The 15717-nt window shown below is 47.0% G+C and overlaps 1 protein-coding gene across 3 annotated transcripts in view; it reads left to right on the forward strand.

Annotated features, from left to right (window-relative positions):
* The window catches only part of TSNAX (translin associated factor X), a 394977-nt gene that overhangs the window by 75665 nt on the left and 303595 nt on the right, over positions 1–15717 (forward strand). The window contains exon 1 of one of the 3 annotated variants that reach the window (XM_064487871.1): positions 4746–4846. The exons of the other annotated variants lie outside the window; for them this stretch is intronic. Within the exon in view, the coding sequence (XP_064343941.1) occupies positions 4789–4846 (58 nt within the window). The 5' untranslated portion in view covers positions 4746–4788. Of the gene's footprint in view, positions 1–4745; positions 4847–15717 lie in introns of those variants that run through there. 3 annotated transcript variants of the gene reach the window in all.

Genomic DNA, 15717 nt, shown 5'->3' on the forward strand with positions numbered 1-15717 from the left:
ACAGCCCAGCCAGGCTAACACAGTAAGACCCACATCACAGCCCATCTCTTGTCAGTTTAGCTCCTACACATCTTAAGCCATTCTTAGCCTCCAAATAAAGACGGTAACAAAGTTCTTCCACTTAACATGATATAACTACTCTCAGCGTAACCCCAAATGCACTTTCTCCCCAGAAGACGATGCACAGTCCATGGGTGATGCTCACTCTTCTCCGTCACATCCTAGAACCTAAATACTGTTGTAAATTTAATTATTAATCTGTCATATGTTATATAAGTGGCTAAGGAAGAGGAGCAAACAAAGGTAAAATATAAAACAATACATCAAATGTCTTTCTCTTTTCCCCTTCCTTATCTATATATAAACACAGTCATAGCAAAATAAGGAAGAGGTTCTCATGACAACTAGGCTTCAGTTTTGTGCCTGGTCACCTGGGTGGAGCTGGTGTGTGTTTGTTTGTTTTTTAAATTATCTTTTTAATTGAAGTATATAGTTGATTTGCAATGTTGTGTTAGCTTCAGGTGTACAGCATAGTGATTCAGTTGTACATATCTATTCTTTTTCAGATTCTTTTCCATCATAGGTTATTACAAGATATTGAATAGAGTTCCCTGTGCTGTACAGTAGGTCCTTGTTGGTTATCTGTTTTGTATGTAGTAGTGTGTATCTGTTAATCCCAAGCTCCTAATTTATCCCTCCCCCTGCTTTCCCCTTTGGTAAGCGTATGTTTGTTTTCTATGTCTGTGAGTCTATTTCTGTTTTGTAAATCAGTTCATTTGTATATATATATATTTTAGATTCCACATAGAAGTGATGTCACATGGTCCACAGAAAGGGTCATCCTATCTGCTTGATGGTTACAGCCCTCCTCTGCTGAGATCAGAACAGTCACACGGGGCACAAGCATCTTCAAGGCGCTTGCCCACTCAAAGAGGTCTATCCACACGCCTCCTCCTCAGATCTCCTTGTCACCAGTTTGCCAATCACCCTCCTTTCAAATCCCTGAGCACCCGGCCAAACCATTGGCCACAGGCCATGAACTGGCCTAATCCTGTACTCCTGGCCGTCTCTCCCTTCGGGCCAACTGAACACCAAGGTTCACTGCTCAAAGCTCTGCCCACCGGGAGGGTTTTCCGTCCCCACTGTCTTTCAGAGATGTCCCAGAAGGAACCACAGCACCGCTGCTGCCTACTTTAGGGTGGTGCCTGGATAGTACGCAGGACTACCTGTAACCTGGGCCCAGGTTTCCTCTTCCTCAGCCAGCTGATCACAGGGAACTCCCCACGGATCGCAGGTGCAGACTGGGGGAGAGGAGGTAGCGTAGCAGGTGCGGGGACGGTGGACTTTGGGGCCACTTCCTCATGTAACGTACTTGTGCCTTGGAGGTCTGCTTGAGCCGGATCTCACGTGTACCGCTCCCACTGGATGACAGAGTGCGGCTGTGCGCGCCCAGCTTTATGCTTGTGGGTCAGACCACACCCAGGTCATGACGGGCAGCTCAGCTTGCGTGGTAACGTGGTGGCCCACGGTTAACCGTGCAGTCGCTACTAAGGCCCGGGAGTAAGTAAAAAGCTGTTTCTCAAAATGAGAGGACTCATCCACAGAGGATGGCTGGGCTTTGCTCCATCATCTGAAGGGTCTGGAATGTGACTCGCCTACAGGGGTCTGACAAGGCCGCCATCAGCACCTGTCACCCCTGACCATTGGACCTGCTGGATCACGTGGCTCCAGGGGCACGTGGGATGGCCTCCCATGGCAGCCCAGACCTGGTGTAGAGTCTTCTCTTGTTTGGGGCCCCACTCAAAACTAGCAGCTTTTCTGCTCACTTGGTAATCGGGCCTGAGTAACCCGCCCACATAAGGAATGTATTTCTTCCCAGACCCAAAGAGGGCCGTTTAGTGTTGTGTCTCCTTTTTTGGTTGTAGGAAGGGCCAAATACAGTAACCTGCCTTAGAAGGAATACCCTCTACCACCCTAGCGGACCTCTAGAAAACTCACTGAGATGGCCCTTGAATTTTTGTTGGAGTTATTTTCCACCCTCTGCCATACAAATGTCTCACCAATAAGCCTAGAATAGCGACTATTCCCGCCTTGCCAGGTCCAGTCAGCATAATGTCATCAGTGTCATGGACCACTGGGAAGTCTTATGGAAGGGAAAGGCGACGAGGTCCTTGCTTGGCCAGGCAGATCTGGAGAATGGATGTGCCCCTGAGGTAGGAAAGCCTTCACTGCCTCATTGGATTTGCCAGCTGAAAGAAAGTTGCCCCGGTGGTCTTTACTAATAGATGTGGAGAGAAGAACATTTGCTGGGTCAGCAGCTGCACACCAGATACTAGGGGATGTGTTCACTTGCTTAAACAATGAAATTACATCTGGTGTAGCAGTTGCAATTGGAATCACCGTCTGGTTCAGTTTATGATAATCCACTGGCACTCTCCAAGATCCGTCTGTCTTCTGCACAGGCCACATGGGCATGTTGAAGGGGATGTGGTGGGAGCCACCCTTCTTCCCCCCTCCTCCCTCGCATCTTTCAAGTCCCTGATGGTGGCAGTAATCTCTGCCATCCCTCCAGGAACGCGGCACGGCTTTTGGTTGACTCTTTTCCTAGGTAGAGGCCCTTATAGTGGCTTCCACCTGGCCTTTCCTACCTTAATGGCCCTCACTCCACAGGGCACAGAACCGAAACTGGGATTCTGCCAGTTGCTCTGCCTATGCGAATGCATACATTCTAAAACTGGAGAAATAACCACAGGATGGGTGCAGAGACCCACCATAAGACGGGCTTAGCTAAAACTCCATTAATCACCTGACCTCCATAAGCCCCTATTCCGACTGGTGGAGTAGTGTTGTTTTGGGTCTCTTGGCATCTGTCAGTTCAGGGCCAGTGTCCAGTAATTCCTGAAAAGTCCGATTATTTCCTTGTGCACAGTCACCCTGTGCACAGTCACCCTGGTAAAAGGTCATATGTCCCTTTGGGGAAGGCTAGAAGAAAAATTAATAGTATACATTTTTGGCAGTGTTGCAAGGTCTGCAAACTGGCTCCAGTCTCTCTGTTTTGGTAATTCAAGTCAAGCGTTTACTCCCTTGACCCAGACTCCCAGGAACACCATTATCAACTTGCCGATACCACAGGCCAGGGGAGTCAGACTGCTGGATGGCTGCTTGCCTCTGCTGTCTGTTACAGAAACCACGCCCATCCAGCCTTCAGTGATCCATTGCCACCACCCAGCCCCAGTGATCTGAGATCCATTGCATTTAAGAAGCCCAGTTCCGTGGCATGGACCCACTGTAATTTCCGACCTACGGAGAAGAGTGACTGAGGATGCTGGGTCGCAAAGTTATTACTCAGAGTCATGGTCAATGGTGTGTCCTCTGGACGCTCCCGGAGTAAGTAAGAAGGTCTGACGTCATAAACCCACGCTAGTATTCCAATCTCCCTAAGCCTGTAGATAATTCCTTTACAGTAGACCAAGGCAAGTCTGGCATTTCCACTTCATCTAGTGTAGGTCACCTCTTGCCCCATGCTTCTACTAATTAAATTTCAAGTTTCAACTAGCTAAACAAAGAGAGCCTTTTCTGATCTCTCCAACTACAGCGTTGAATCCAGATCTCTGCTCCGTGGTTTGTTAAATTCAGCCCCATCCAGCTTTTCATTTCTTCTCCCATCTTCCCACATTCTTCATATCCACGCTTATATCCATTCTGTGTCACAACACTGACTTTAAGCACATCCAGGCGTCTTCACTCACAAGGTTCTTGTCTTCTGAAGGACCTTGACCCTCCTCTGGTCGTAGCAAGATCCTTCCCCTTCCTCCAGAGAGCCTTTCTGACCCTCCTTCACATTGCTTCCTCTTATCCCGAACTTCTGCAACGTTTTCCCCCAAACCTCTGACTCTTGGCATCTTCTACCGTATGTTGTAATTTAGTTTTATACGGACATGTTTATCATCCCCGCTGCAAGGGAGCTTCTTAAGGGCAACAACCTATCTGGCAGGTGCGGCATCAGGGATGCTCCAGGAGCCTCCTAGAACGAACCAAAGAGAAGGGGAACGAGGTGAGTGGGCTGGCTGAGGAGCTCGGCGTGGATCGCAGCTGTGTCCCGGGATGGTTGCCCACCGTGGGGAGGGGGATCTGGGTCCAGCGCTGCCGGAAGATTCAAACTGTTGGATTCTCGTTTCATTTTGAACAACTGCCCGCACCGCTCTCTTTTTCAGTGTGGTCTGCCACCTCCCCACGTCCTCCTCCCCTCCCTCCTTGCTAAACGAGCCCCTCTCGTCCCCTCCGCCTCTTCCATCAACACTTTGATCACTTCCCTAGTTAGTGTCTGGGAGGCACCCTCGGAGGCTGCCCCCTCCCCCAGGAAGTCCTCCCAGTCTCTCCTTTCCTGTACAGCCGGTCCCCCCACCGCACTTCCCCTCTCGTTTTCGTCCAGCGATGAGCGAGAGTGAAAAACTTTCAGAGGACGGGACCCAGGCTGTGGGCCTGCCGGCCCCGCCCTCCCCAGCCGCTTGCGTGTGTGTGTGTGAGTGTGTGTGCGTGTGTGTCTGTGTGCGCGCGCGCGCGTGCCAGGGCCGAGGCTGGAGAGGAAACGGCCGGCCGGGCCCGGGAGGAGGAAGGAGCCTCCCCCTTCCTCGCCCGCCCCCTCCCCACTTCCCGTCCAGCCCCGCCGCTCGCTTCCCGCCCCCCCCGCCCCCCGCCCCCCGCCACCGGCCTCGGGGCGCGCGGAGCCCGCGGGCCGCCGCGGAGCTGGAGGCTGCAGAGGCGCAGCGGGAGGAGCCGGCGGGGCGCATGCCGGGCTCGGGTCCCCAGGGCGCCCCGGCCGGTGGCGGCGGGGCCCACCGCGCAGGTAGGGGCGCTGTCACGGCGGTCCGGCGGGTCGAGAGGATCCGGGTGGGGAGGGTGCAGGTCCGGGGTGGGGAGGGTGCAGGTCCGGGGTGTGCCTCCGTTACCAACTTGGGTCCGGTGCGCCCTTGCGAGGCGAGGGAAACTGAGGCAGGGCGCGTGGCGTGCCTAGTTCGGGTGGATGTCGGGTCTGGGGCGGCCAGGCAGCGCCGAGCCGGGCCGGGTCCTCCCCGAAGACCGTGCTGGGATCCCGGGAGCTGCAGTTTTCCGAGCAGCGCGGGTCGGACCCGCCCCCGGGCTTCCCGGTGGCCGAGGAAGCGGCAGGGGCGCGCGTGGGTTTGGATTCATCCGGGGACCCGCGCCGCCCGAGCCTCGCGTCGCGGTGCGTCCTCATCCGCGCACCCGCGGGACAGCGGACACCCCGCCTCCCGGCCCCGAGACCGTGTCCCGACACCCAGCCATCCGAGATCTGGAGGGAGGAGGTTGGGGGTGGGCTGAGGAACGTGCTGCTGGCACCTCCCCCGAGGGGCTGCTTTGCAAACCTCCCACTTCCTTGGAGCGCTGCTCACGCTGTCAACTCTCAGGGTTGACACCGAGGCTGTTAAGTGCAGGGTTGCTTTCAAGAATGGCAGGACGTCTCATACCACCTCACGCTTAAAATCCCCGCAAAGGAATTGGAAAGTGAGATTTGCAGTCAGGGAGTGCTGTGTGTGTCCTGGCGGGGCCCAAAGAGGGCCCGGTAACTTTGACGCATCCCTTAACATTTCTGAGCCTCAGTTTCCTCCAGTGCAGAAGAGAACACTGCTAACCACACCCCCTGCCCCCGGCCGTCCTATAGATTTTTCACGTATGAAAGAGCTTTTTCAAAACATATGATCATTTGGGCAAATGCGATTTGGATAATACCAGAATCTTCAGAGCTTGGGTTTGAAACAGCCTGCATCTCAATCCTGGACTTAGCTGTGCCTTAGTTTCCCCATTGATGAGATGGGGACAATGACAGTGCCCACCTCCTAGGGGCTGTTAAGGGTTTAAAGCTGGCAGTGGATGTGAAACACCCAGCCCAGTGCTGAGACACACAGTCAGCTCTAAATCACAACCTTAGTTGCTTTTCTTTAAACTAAGCAAAACTGAGTTAATTTGGTGTGATGTAAAAAAAAAACCAAACTGGTTTGATTTGATTAAAGTATGAATAGCAGAGTATTTGAAAAATAAATTTAGTCTTGTTAAGATTAGGCATGGAAAGTCTTTGGAGGATCTGTGGAGAATTTGTCACTGAGCAGAGAGGTCTGGCTCTGCTTTCTAAACTCTGACCTTGAGCCTCAGTTTCCTCATCTGTTTATAAAAAAGATAAAAGAAAAATGAAGACACTAACCACCGTTTAAAAAAATTATTTATTTTGTTATTATTTGGGTGGGAGGGAGGTAATTAGGTTTATTTATTTCTTCAATGGCAACACCAGGGATTGAACCCAGGACCTCATGCATGCTAAGCATGTACTCTGCCACTTGAGCTATACTCTCAGTTTGCAGTGCTAATAGAGTTGCCTGAGAGTCAAATGAGGTAAAAGATCTGACAGCACTTTGAGAAGTGAGTCACTATGCGAATATAAGGCATCACTGCTCCCAGGATGAAATAATACTTGCAGTTTTTTTAGAGCTTACAATGTGCTAGACAGTCAATGAGGAATTGCTTTGATAAAATCCGCCCCAAACCTTTGTAAGGTAGATACTTAATAACCCTCATTTTCCCTGTATAAAGCTGAGCTGCAAGGTCACCCTGCTTCTTTTCCAAGGTCACATAGTCGTTAAGGGTAGGGCCAGGATTGGGACCCTGGTGTGGGTGCCTCTCACAATTGTGTTCTCAACCCCTGGCCACACTGAAGTTATGGAGATGAGCCGTGGTTCAGAGCAGACCTACATTAGATTATTGGTAATAATACATCCTACATATTTAGAGCCTCTAAACTATGAGTGAATTTTAAGTGGTCTTCTTGCAAAAAACACACAGTGAAAATTTGCAGAGAAAAAAGGTATTAAAACCTTCAAAGAACGTATCACAAGAACTCAACAGCAATCTCAAGACGAAGTGGAATCAGTATGAATGTTTAATTTTAACACTTAAATTTGCCAGGACACTTAGGACGACACAAGAGAGGTAACTTGGGATTGAGGCTTTTGATATCATGGTTACCTGGCAGGGCTGGGACCCAGGACATTTCTGCAGGGACCTCACTGCTCACCTGAGATGCTCCCAGAGGGAAATGGACCTTCAGAGAAAGTCTGTGCACCTGAGGGAGAGGGAGAGTGAATGCCAGGTTTCTGTGCTGCAGAAACAGTTCCCAACTCAATTATTTCTCTTACTCTTTTTCTCTTGTTCCAAAAACAACGTGTGCTCATTACCAGATGCACAGAAAAGTACAAAGAAGAAAAAGGACATTGAAAATGTCTTTAATTTCACCAGTGCAGACCAATAGTTTGGTGTTTCTGTTCTTGTCATCCCATTTCTGTTCTATGTTCATCAGTTTAATGTCTATTTCCAAAAAAATTGCATGCTATGGTGGTTTTGTTAAATGACAAAACACTACCTGCTCATTGCTCAAACAGTAAGATATTAATTTAGAAAACAGCAGCTCAATTTATTATATTCATTAACACTTGTCCTTTTAAAAAAACATAATTTGGGATGAAGAAGGATTAGAGATTAAATTTTTGATGCTTGAATTTTATTGTGATTTTGGACAAAGTTGGAAAGATCTTCAGAGCAAAGAGAGGGTAGAGTGGTGACCTTTAAATAATCAGACCTAAAGACCAGCACAGAACACAGTTTCTGAGCATAAAATTTTTAGATTAGGGTCATTAGACCAAAATTAGAATAATTTTTTTGACAATGACGGTAATAATTCAGTTTATATGCTGGGTTCTCAAGCAAAGCCAGCAGAGGGCACTGTTTCCAGAGATGCTTTTGGCAGGCACTGTGGGGGTGGGGAGGGTCCCCTCTGGCACCACCAGGGCCGCCTGTGACCAGTCATTTTCTAAGCCAGCACCATTTAGTAACGTAAGACTCCTAGCCTTTGGGAGACTTCTGCTGTTCTTGACTTTAATGACTGTATAAAAATTTCTCAGCAAATATCTCGTGCAATATTCATGCAATTTTTAAAATACCTGCCATAGATGCTTTGACCATTCTGAATCCATCTTCTCTTTTGAAATCAGAGTTTACCAGCTGCTGCTTTGTGCACAGACTTCGCAAGCCGCTTCCCATTTTTCATACCACGTGGAGGTGGGGAAAGCAGAACTTTGGCTGACCAGAGACTGAAATATTATTTCTGTTTGGCTTTGGAAGGCAGTCAGGGGCTCACATGGTGTGCTCAGCTGCTGACATGACCACTGGTTTTCTGTCTGCTCCCTTTCTGCCCCGCCCTCCGTCCTTCTGGCCACTTGCCTCCCGTCAGGGCTCAGAAGTGGATGGTGGAGATGGTGGGCCTTCCTGAAATCGCCAGGGTCGCTTCGTCATCAGCTGTTACGAGCAGAATCACAGAACTTATGAAGCTTCGAATAATCAAGTGGTCAGACCTCTTGAGTTTTGTCAGGTGAGGCATGCACAAGGGCATTTACCAAGTGCAGCTGCGGAGAAATACGTATTTGGTCCTTATCATGGTAACCGTAAGGTGTAGGATATCTGGTCTCAAAGGAGCTCATTGAAATAAACAGCCCTCCATTGTCCTTCCCAGTCAACTTCAGGTTAATGTCCCAGCCACAGTCTTGTGCTCATCCTGAAAGTACATGGATAAAATTCTACCTGTTAATCAACCCCAATATTTGCCTGTCATGGTAGGATTTTTACCCTTTATTTGCAGATGGGTTTGAACTCTCAGAGAAATGCAGTTAAGGTGGAAACCTCCGGGAGGCGCAGCACAGCAGTCTGGGAGGACTGACGGCTGTAAGTGACAGTGGGGATCACAGAGTCCTGATTATTTTACAGGAGTGGGAAGTGAGTAAGAGCAGCAGAGTGAGGATTAGGACCTGGGTTCTCTTATTTAGAGCTGTTTCCATTAAGCCCACTTCATTCCATAGTCCTGCATAATTCATCTCTGCTTAAGAAATATTAATTGAATTGAACTAAATTCCTATCTATTTTTGAGCCATCATGGTGCTTACAAACTTACATTTTTGAGCAGTTACTTTTTCATCTTGTCCTTTATCTGTAAGAATCCATTTGTTCATGAGTTCATGGGTCATTCATTCCACATTTAGAGTGCCTTCTTGGTCCAGAATTAGAAACAGAGCCACACATTAGTAGGGTGGGGTATCAAATGCTGACTTAGAGAAAAACTTGCTGCAAAGCGGTCCGTCAGTGGAGTAGACCATCTTGAAAATCAGCGAGCTTTTTGCCATTGGCAGCATGTAAGAGTTGGAGGGTTCTCTGCTGACTGTGATAAGCGAGTCTGCAGGTGGGAAGGGAGCTGCAGTGGATGATGTGATGTGTTTGGGCCCTTCCAGCTCTCCTATTCTGTGGTTTTTGTCCTGGAGGATTGAGGTTGTCCAGGATTTGGGCAACTGTGTAAACTTCCTATTCCGTGATCTGTGGGGTTTCACATTTTGCCCCCTCCTCCCACCCAGGTGGTTCCATTTCAAGAGGCTGGAACAGCTCTCTGCAGTCAGCTGCCTGAATGCAGTAGGTACTTTAACTCCAGGGTTACCTGAATCCAGGATTGATAGTCATCATTAACATGATCATGTTCACCCAGGTGAACAAATCGACCAGGAATAGAAACGTGTGTTTGACAGGTGGCCCTGCATGGAGTCTAATTGCTTTCACAGGTTGAAAGATGAGATATCATAAATTTAATGAGTGAATTGTGTCCTGAATGTAGAACTTGAGTTTAAATTTAGTTTTGGGACATGCACACCAACCTAACTTTGCTTTTTCATCCCTGTCGTCTCTTACTTTGTGAGTAGATAGATAAGATGATTTGGCATAATTATTAGGCTTGGTTTTTGACACAGGAGAGTGTAGTGTTTTGAATTTATAAGTGAAAGCATGCCTCCTCTTACCAAAACCCTGATAGGAAAAGGAGGTCTATTTCACAGTGGTCAAATCAGGAAAAGAGTAAAGATGGAGGTAATTTGGGGTGCTGTTGCTAATACACTGGAAACAGAATTGTGAAAGCTGTTTTGAGATTACAAATCTCAGATGAAAAAGAAGTTTTTGTATTTTAGTACAATTTTGTTTTTCGATTGAGATGTAATTGACACTACCATTATAATTAGTTTCAGGTGCACAGCATCATGATTAGACATTTGTATTACATTGTGAAATGATCGTCACCGTAATAAGTCTAGTTAACATTTGCCGCCTCACATACTTAGAAAGGTTTTTTTTCTTGTGATGAGAACTTTTAAGATCTACTCTCTTAGCAACTCCGTATAATTGTTAATGTTTCCCTTTTGCTTTTTAGCATAGTCACGGGCCAGCCATCATGAAAGGTGAGGCAGTGTTGGGCACAGATAATCCACACTGAATCCAAACAGTAGATTTGGGGCCTCCAATCACCTGACTCTTATTAATCCTTTTGCTTTCCTTTGTGTGGTTATAGAATTCTCTTCTAGAGACACTAATTTATTCATTTCTTCATACCACCATGTTTATTCACCCAATCAAGAACATTTATTTAGCACTTACTGTGTGCATGGCACTGTGGTGTACACAGCAGAGTGTTTCAAGATCTATCAGATTGTCCTCGAGGATCATCATCCAGTCGAAAGGGTGTAACTGAGCAGGACCCTGTGGGGCCTTCCTGGGACAGACCCCTCCCCCATGTCCTCTGCTGTAGCTTCTCTCTGATAATAGAATATGATGAGTATTCCCTGAGTTTTTCAGATGCTAAAAACCACCACCAAAGGGAAGAAACTACTTGATGATCTTGAGCCCGTGGCCCCAGGCCTCTTGGCGCCTCGGGGGTTGATGGTGTTGACTCCCTGTTCCCTCCACATCAACCAATCAGAGGCTTGTGCACCAGCTGGTCACACACCCTGGGTTGCCCTTTCTCATTTGGCCTTTAAAAATGCTTTGCTGAAACCCTTCAAGGAATTCAGGGTTTTTGGGGCATAAGCCACTCATCGTCCCCTGCAAGAAACCTTTTTCTGCTCCAAAGTCTGATGTTTCGGTTTGTTTGCTCTCACTGTGTGCAGGGCAGTTAAAGGGAAAGATCTAACGAAGCCTGGTGTTCTTTCCAAGTGATTTAAGGCAACCCTCAGCTTCACAGGCACTGTTAGGATGCTTCTTCGAAGGTGTCTCACCTTCTTCCTGTGTCTCCCCAGTCCTGACACTTGATTGTGTTGATATTTCTCTGCTGGGTAACTCCTGCCAGTCAGGCCTGCACTCTGCTGCCCGGATAATCTTCCCAAAGCACAGAGCTGATCAGGTCACTGTTCCCCTGTGCAAAGACTCATTATTGTCCTGCAAGCAAATTCTTAGCATTCCTTTCCAGGCCTTACGTAAACAGGCCACTAAATCTCTTAAGTGGATACTCTCGCTTTATTCTGCCCATCAAGAACATGATGGAATCTATTCTCTTTGTCCCCAGGCTCTCCACATCAAAATCTTACCCTTCATTTAAGATCTAGCCAAAATAGATAAACAGCAAGGACTCATGGTATAGCACAGGGAACTATATGCAATACCTTGTAATAACCCATAGTGAAAAAGAATATGAAGAAGAATATATATGTATGCATACCTGAGTCACTGTGCTGCGCATCAGAGATTAACACAATATTGTCAACTGACTATACTTCAATAATAAATAAATAAAAGTTAAAAAAAAAAGATCTAGCCAGTAATACTGTCCAGCCTTCCTTGATCCTCTGGAACCATGACTCTCCTACTTCCTCACTTCTGGTTTGTTATGTATTTACCTGCTTTTCCAAGTCCAGTGTAAATTCCTTCAGCACAAGGAAGCTATATGGTTTATGTCCTTACCCCACCTCCATGTAGAGTTTACTCTACTCGTGTTGAATTGAATTAAACTCTTTATTGCATTTTATTTTTTTAATTTAAAAAATTTTTTATTGAGGTACAGTTAATTACAATGTGTCAATCTCTGATATACAGCACGTCCCAGTCATGCATATACATACATATATTCATTTTCATATTTTTTCCATTAAAGGTTATTACAAGATATTGATCATAGTTCCCTGTGCTATATTGTGTTTTAGAATGAGCAATCCAGTGTGCAAATTAACCATGTCTGTTATTTTTAGATCTTTTGAAACCAATTAAGAGTTCTAGCAGTTCATTTCAGTTCAAAAGTTTATTGAAATGTGCAAATCACATTGCGGGATACAGTGGTAGCTCTTTAAGATTAAAAAAAAAAAAAGATATGTAGATCATTGTCCATACCCTTGAGAAGCCTGTCGTTCAGTGGAGAAAAGAGAATTAATCCTTTTGATGTTTCTGGATGTTGTTTCATCAGAGTGATTGGCAATTGGGATCCACCAAAATTGTTAAAAAGTAACCAGCCCTGAGTGGATACCCACTGAATAGTTTATAGGATGGATGGATGGATGGATGGATGGATGGATAGGTAAGTAGAAGAAGAAGGAATCCTTTAAATTTAGAATTTATCGATTTTAGTGATCCTCCCAGATGTAATAATTTTGAAGATAATTTACTCGAGTGTGGATTTCCACCCTTGTATATAAAATGTGCTGCTCTTCATGTGGGAAGAGAGATACAAGTTCTCGGGCTGTAGAAACCCTGTGTTCATTTCCTGGCCGTGGTGTTACATTCGCTCAATTCCATAAGCATTCTCTTCTCAGGCAGCTGGGTGGTGTAGTACGTAGGACCTGCGTTTCCCACACCGGGGTGGGGGGGGGGGCACAGCTGCCGGGGTCTGGGTCAAAGGGGAGTGTCTCCCACTTATCCCACACTCTCCCACACTCATGAGCTCATCCTCTGCTCAACCGCCCAGCTGGCCTTGGGGGATGGTGGGATGAGCGCTGAACTATTTCCCAGCGTGCAGCTTTGGTGTGTCTTTCTCTGCTGGACTCAGGTAGTCATCTGAATGGAAAAATGGACAAATTCTATCATTTTAATCCAACTGTTATATTTTCTTGACTTTATGATTTGGGATTATCTAAGCACATTCATTCAGATATTTATTGTATGAAAATATTTTTGAAACTTCTTTGAAAAGCATAAGGTGATATATAAGGAAAGGTATTGCTGTTACCCCTTCTTTTCCCATTTTGCTGAGGTGGAGTAGGGCTGAGTGAAAATAAAATGAGATATCCCGAGGGAGCTACTTACCGAAGGCTTATCTTGGGATTCCTCTACGTTGACTCCGCGTGTACAGTTCTGTTCTGCTTTTTAAGGAGCATAAGATCCTTAAAAAAACCCAACAACAATATCCTATCCAAATTAGGAGACTGCCTTTCCCAATAAATGAGTAATTATTCATCATCACAGAGCCAGGGGAGGGGTGAGTCAACAGAAATTTAGTGGAGAGAAACACACTCTTTTGGATATGCCTTTGCAATAGTCTGGGCTGAATTTCTTGTCTTATCGTTTTACATTTGTGTTAGATCTGTAGTAGAAATAAAGACTTACTGAATTTCATTGGTTAAAACTAACATGTATAATACGGCCACCACAGTGTGCAGGAGAATTGCTTCCCAGCCAGGGGTGGCTCCTGAAACGCTGCGCTGGGGAGGCTCAGGCAGCTATTGGGTTAGAAAAGGGAGGATAGGTTATGTGTCTTGAAGTTGCTTTGGCTTGAGAACACCCTCTTTATATAGAATGCATGTTCTAGATCACGACAAGTGGCGAAAATCTCTACAGGGTCTGCCATTCACACATTCCCTAAGAGAAGAATGTCAGCTACCTGTATCAAAGCACATCTTCATAATTTTAGTTTGGAGCGGCTTTAGAGGACGGATGAAGCAGGTGGGGGCGGGAGCACCCCCAGCTGACCCTTGGCACTGCCCCTGCCCTCTCACCTCCTTGATCTTAATCACTCATCACTTATCAAGAGGTCCTGTGAGTTCCTGAAACACTGACCAGTGCTTCTCCTAATGGAAGCTCAGAGATACATTGCAAATTTCATGTAAGTTGTGATCAATTACTCATCATTGTTGTGGATAAGTGATGGTTAACTGTGATGGATCGGGCTGGGAGTCATGACCTTGGGCAAGTCCTTTAATCTCTCTGGATTTTAGGGTCCTGCCTTGTGGACTCGGGGATGAAAATATCAGCCCTCAGTGTAGAATTGGGGTAAAGGTCTAATACAATCATATATATCAGCGTGTAGTAAACTGTAATATTTATGTGTAAAGCATACCCTTTATCACAAGGTTGCTGATACGTCCTTAACATCAATCCTGCCTATAATCTCAGTTTGCCTTATAGCTTGTCCCTCACACCCTGGTCCAGATCCCTGATCCTTATAGATGCTTTTGCCCTTAACTCAGGGGGATAAAGAGACTGTCCACCGCTTTGCGTCTGTGCACGTGAGGATTTGCTGACTGCTGCAGGCCGTGGGAGGTGAAGCTTGCGGTTCTCAGCAGGGACTTCTGGAGTTCTGGAATTTCAGACGATGCGACGCGAGCTTGTGCTTGATAGTTGTAACTGTTTTGCCTCTCCTCTTCCCCTCATTTCCTTCTCCTCCATTTCCAATTCTTAGCCTCACTTACTGTCTGTGTTATCTCCACTGTTTCTGAGATGCGTGCCTGATAATGCTGCCTTTGTTGTGAGCTACAAGCCCAGCCTGCCTAAGGGTGAGCAGAGGGATGGAGGCCGGGTTACAGGGAGGATGGGAACAGGCCCTCAGAGGGGTGTACCGTTCAGTACGGATTCAGCAAGTTTCTGGAGCAGGAGGGCAGACTGGCTTCTCTACAAGTCAGTATTAGGAGGGGGAGTCTGCTCTGAGGTGGAGGGCGGAGGGTCGGGGAGGGGGTCCTAGATTCAGCTTCCAGGACGGTGTGCTCACCAGGACTTCCTGGTTTTTGATCCTTGCTCTGACACTTGGATTCTCCGGCTTTGCCTAGCCCTTTGGGAGGGTCAGCTTATGTCCACTGCCCTGCACTGGTTTTGGTTCTTCTCTTGATGCCACCTCTTGGGTCCGTCCTTTGGTGCCACATTTTTCAGCCCAAGGGCAAACAATACCTTACCCTGGACCCATAGACCCTCCTTGTCTTGGCGGGAAGCACAGGACAAATGCTGTCATTGATAAAGAGCTGGAGCTGTCCAGGTGCCTCCTTAAATGCCCCCCACCACCAATAATCAAGGTGAGTGATTCCTCTGGCTCCTAGATGCTGTCTTGGGTCGTGAGCTCCCTAGGGCTACTTGCGATAAGGCTTCACCCAGCTAACTGATACCCAAGGATCCTGGAGAGTGAAGTTTGGTTGTTTAATGGATCACATGTGCGTTAGCTCTGGGAAGGGAATTCTGGTTCCAGAGCCAGTCAGTCTTTGCTTTTTCAAGGTCTAATTTAATTTTGGTTTTGTCTTTCTAAAATTTTCATCTGTATGAAATGTACACGCTGTAAGATTCTTCATCAGGACACCGTTTGGATTTGGGTTTCTCAGAATCCCCTCTGATAAGTTGCCTCTCAGGTTGCAGATAATTTGTGGCTCCTGCTGGTATCATTTCACACCCAAAGAGGGCATTGTAACCTTAAAAGAAGTTCAGCTCAGCAGTGCCATTCTGTCTAAGCAGAGTTTGCCCTCTTCCTTGGCTTCTCAGGTGTTTTGGCTCCAGGGAGGAAATGGTCACAGTTCCCGTTTATTTAATAAAACTGGTCTGGAGATGAAGCCAACCTGAGCGCAGACGGGGACAGAGAGGGAGCCGGCTGCCCGCCCTCCCACCAGA

The sequence above is a fragment of the Camelus dromedarius genome, chromosome 8 (assembly GCF_036321535.1).
Source record: "Camelus dromedarius isolate mCamDro1 chromosome 8, mCamDro1.pat, whole genome shotgun sequence".
Lineage (NCBI taxonomy): Eukaryota > Metazoa > Chordata > Mammalia > Artiodactyla > Camelidae > Camelus > Camelus dromedarius.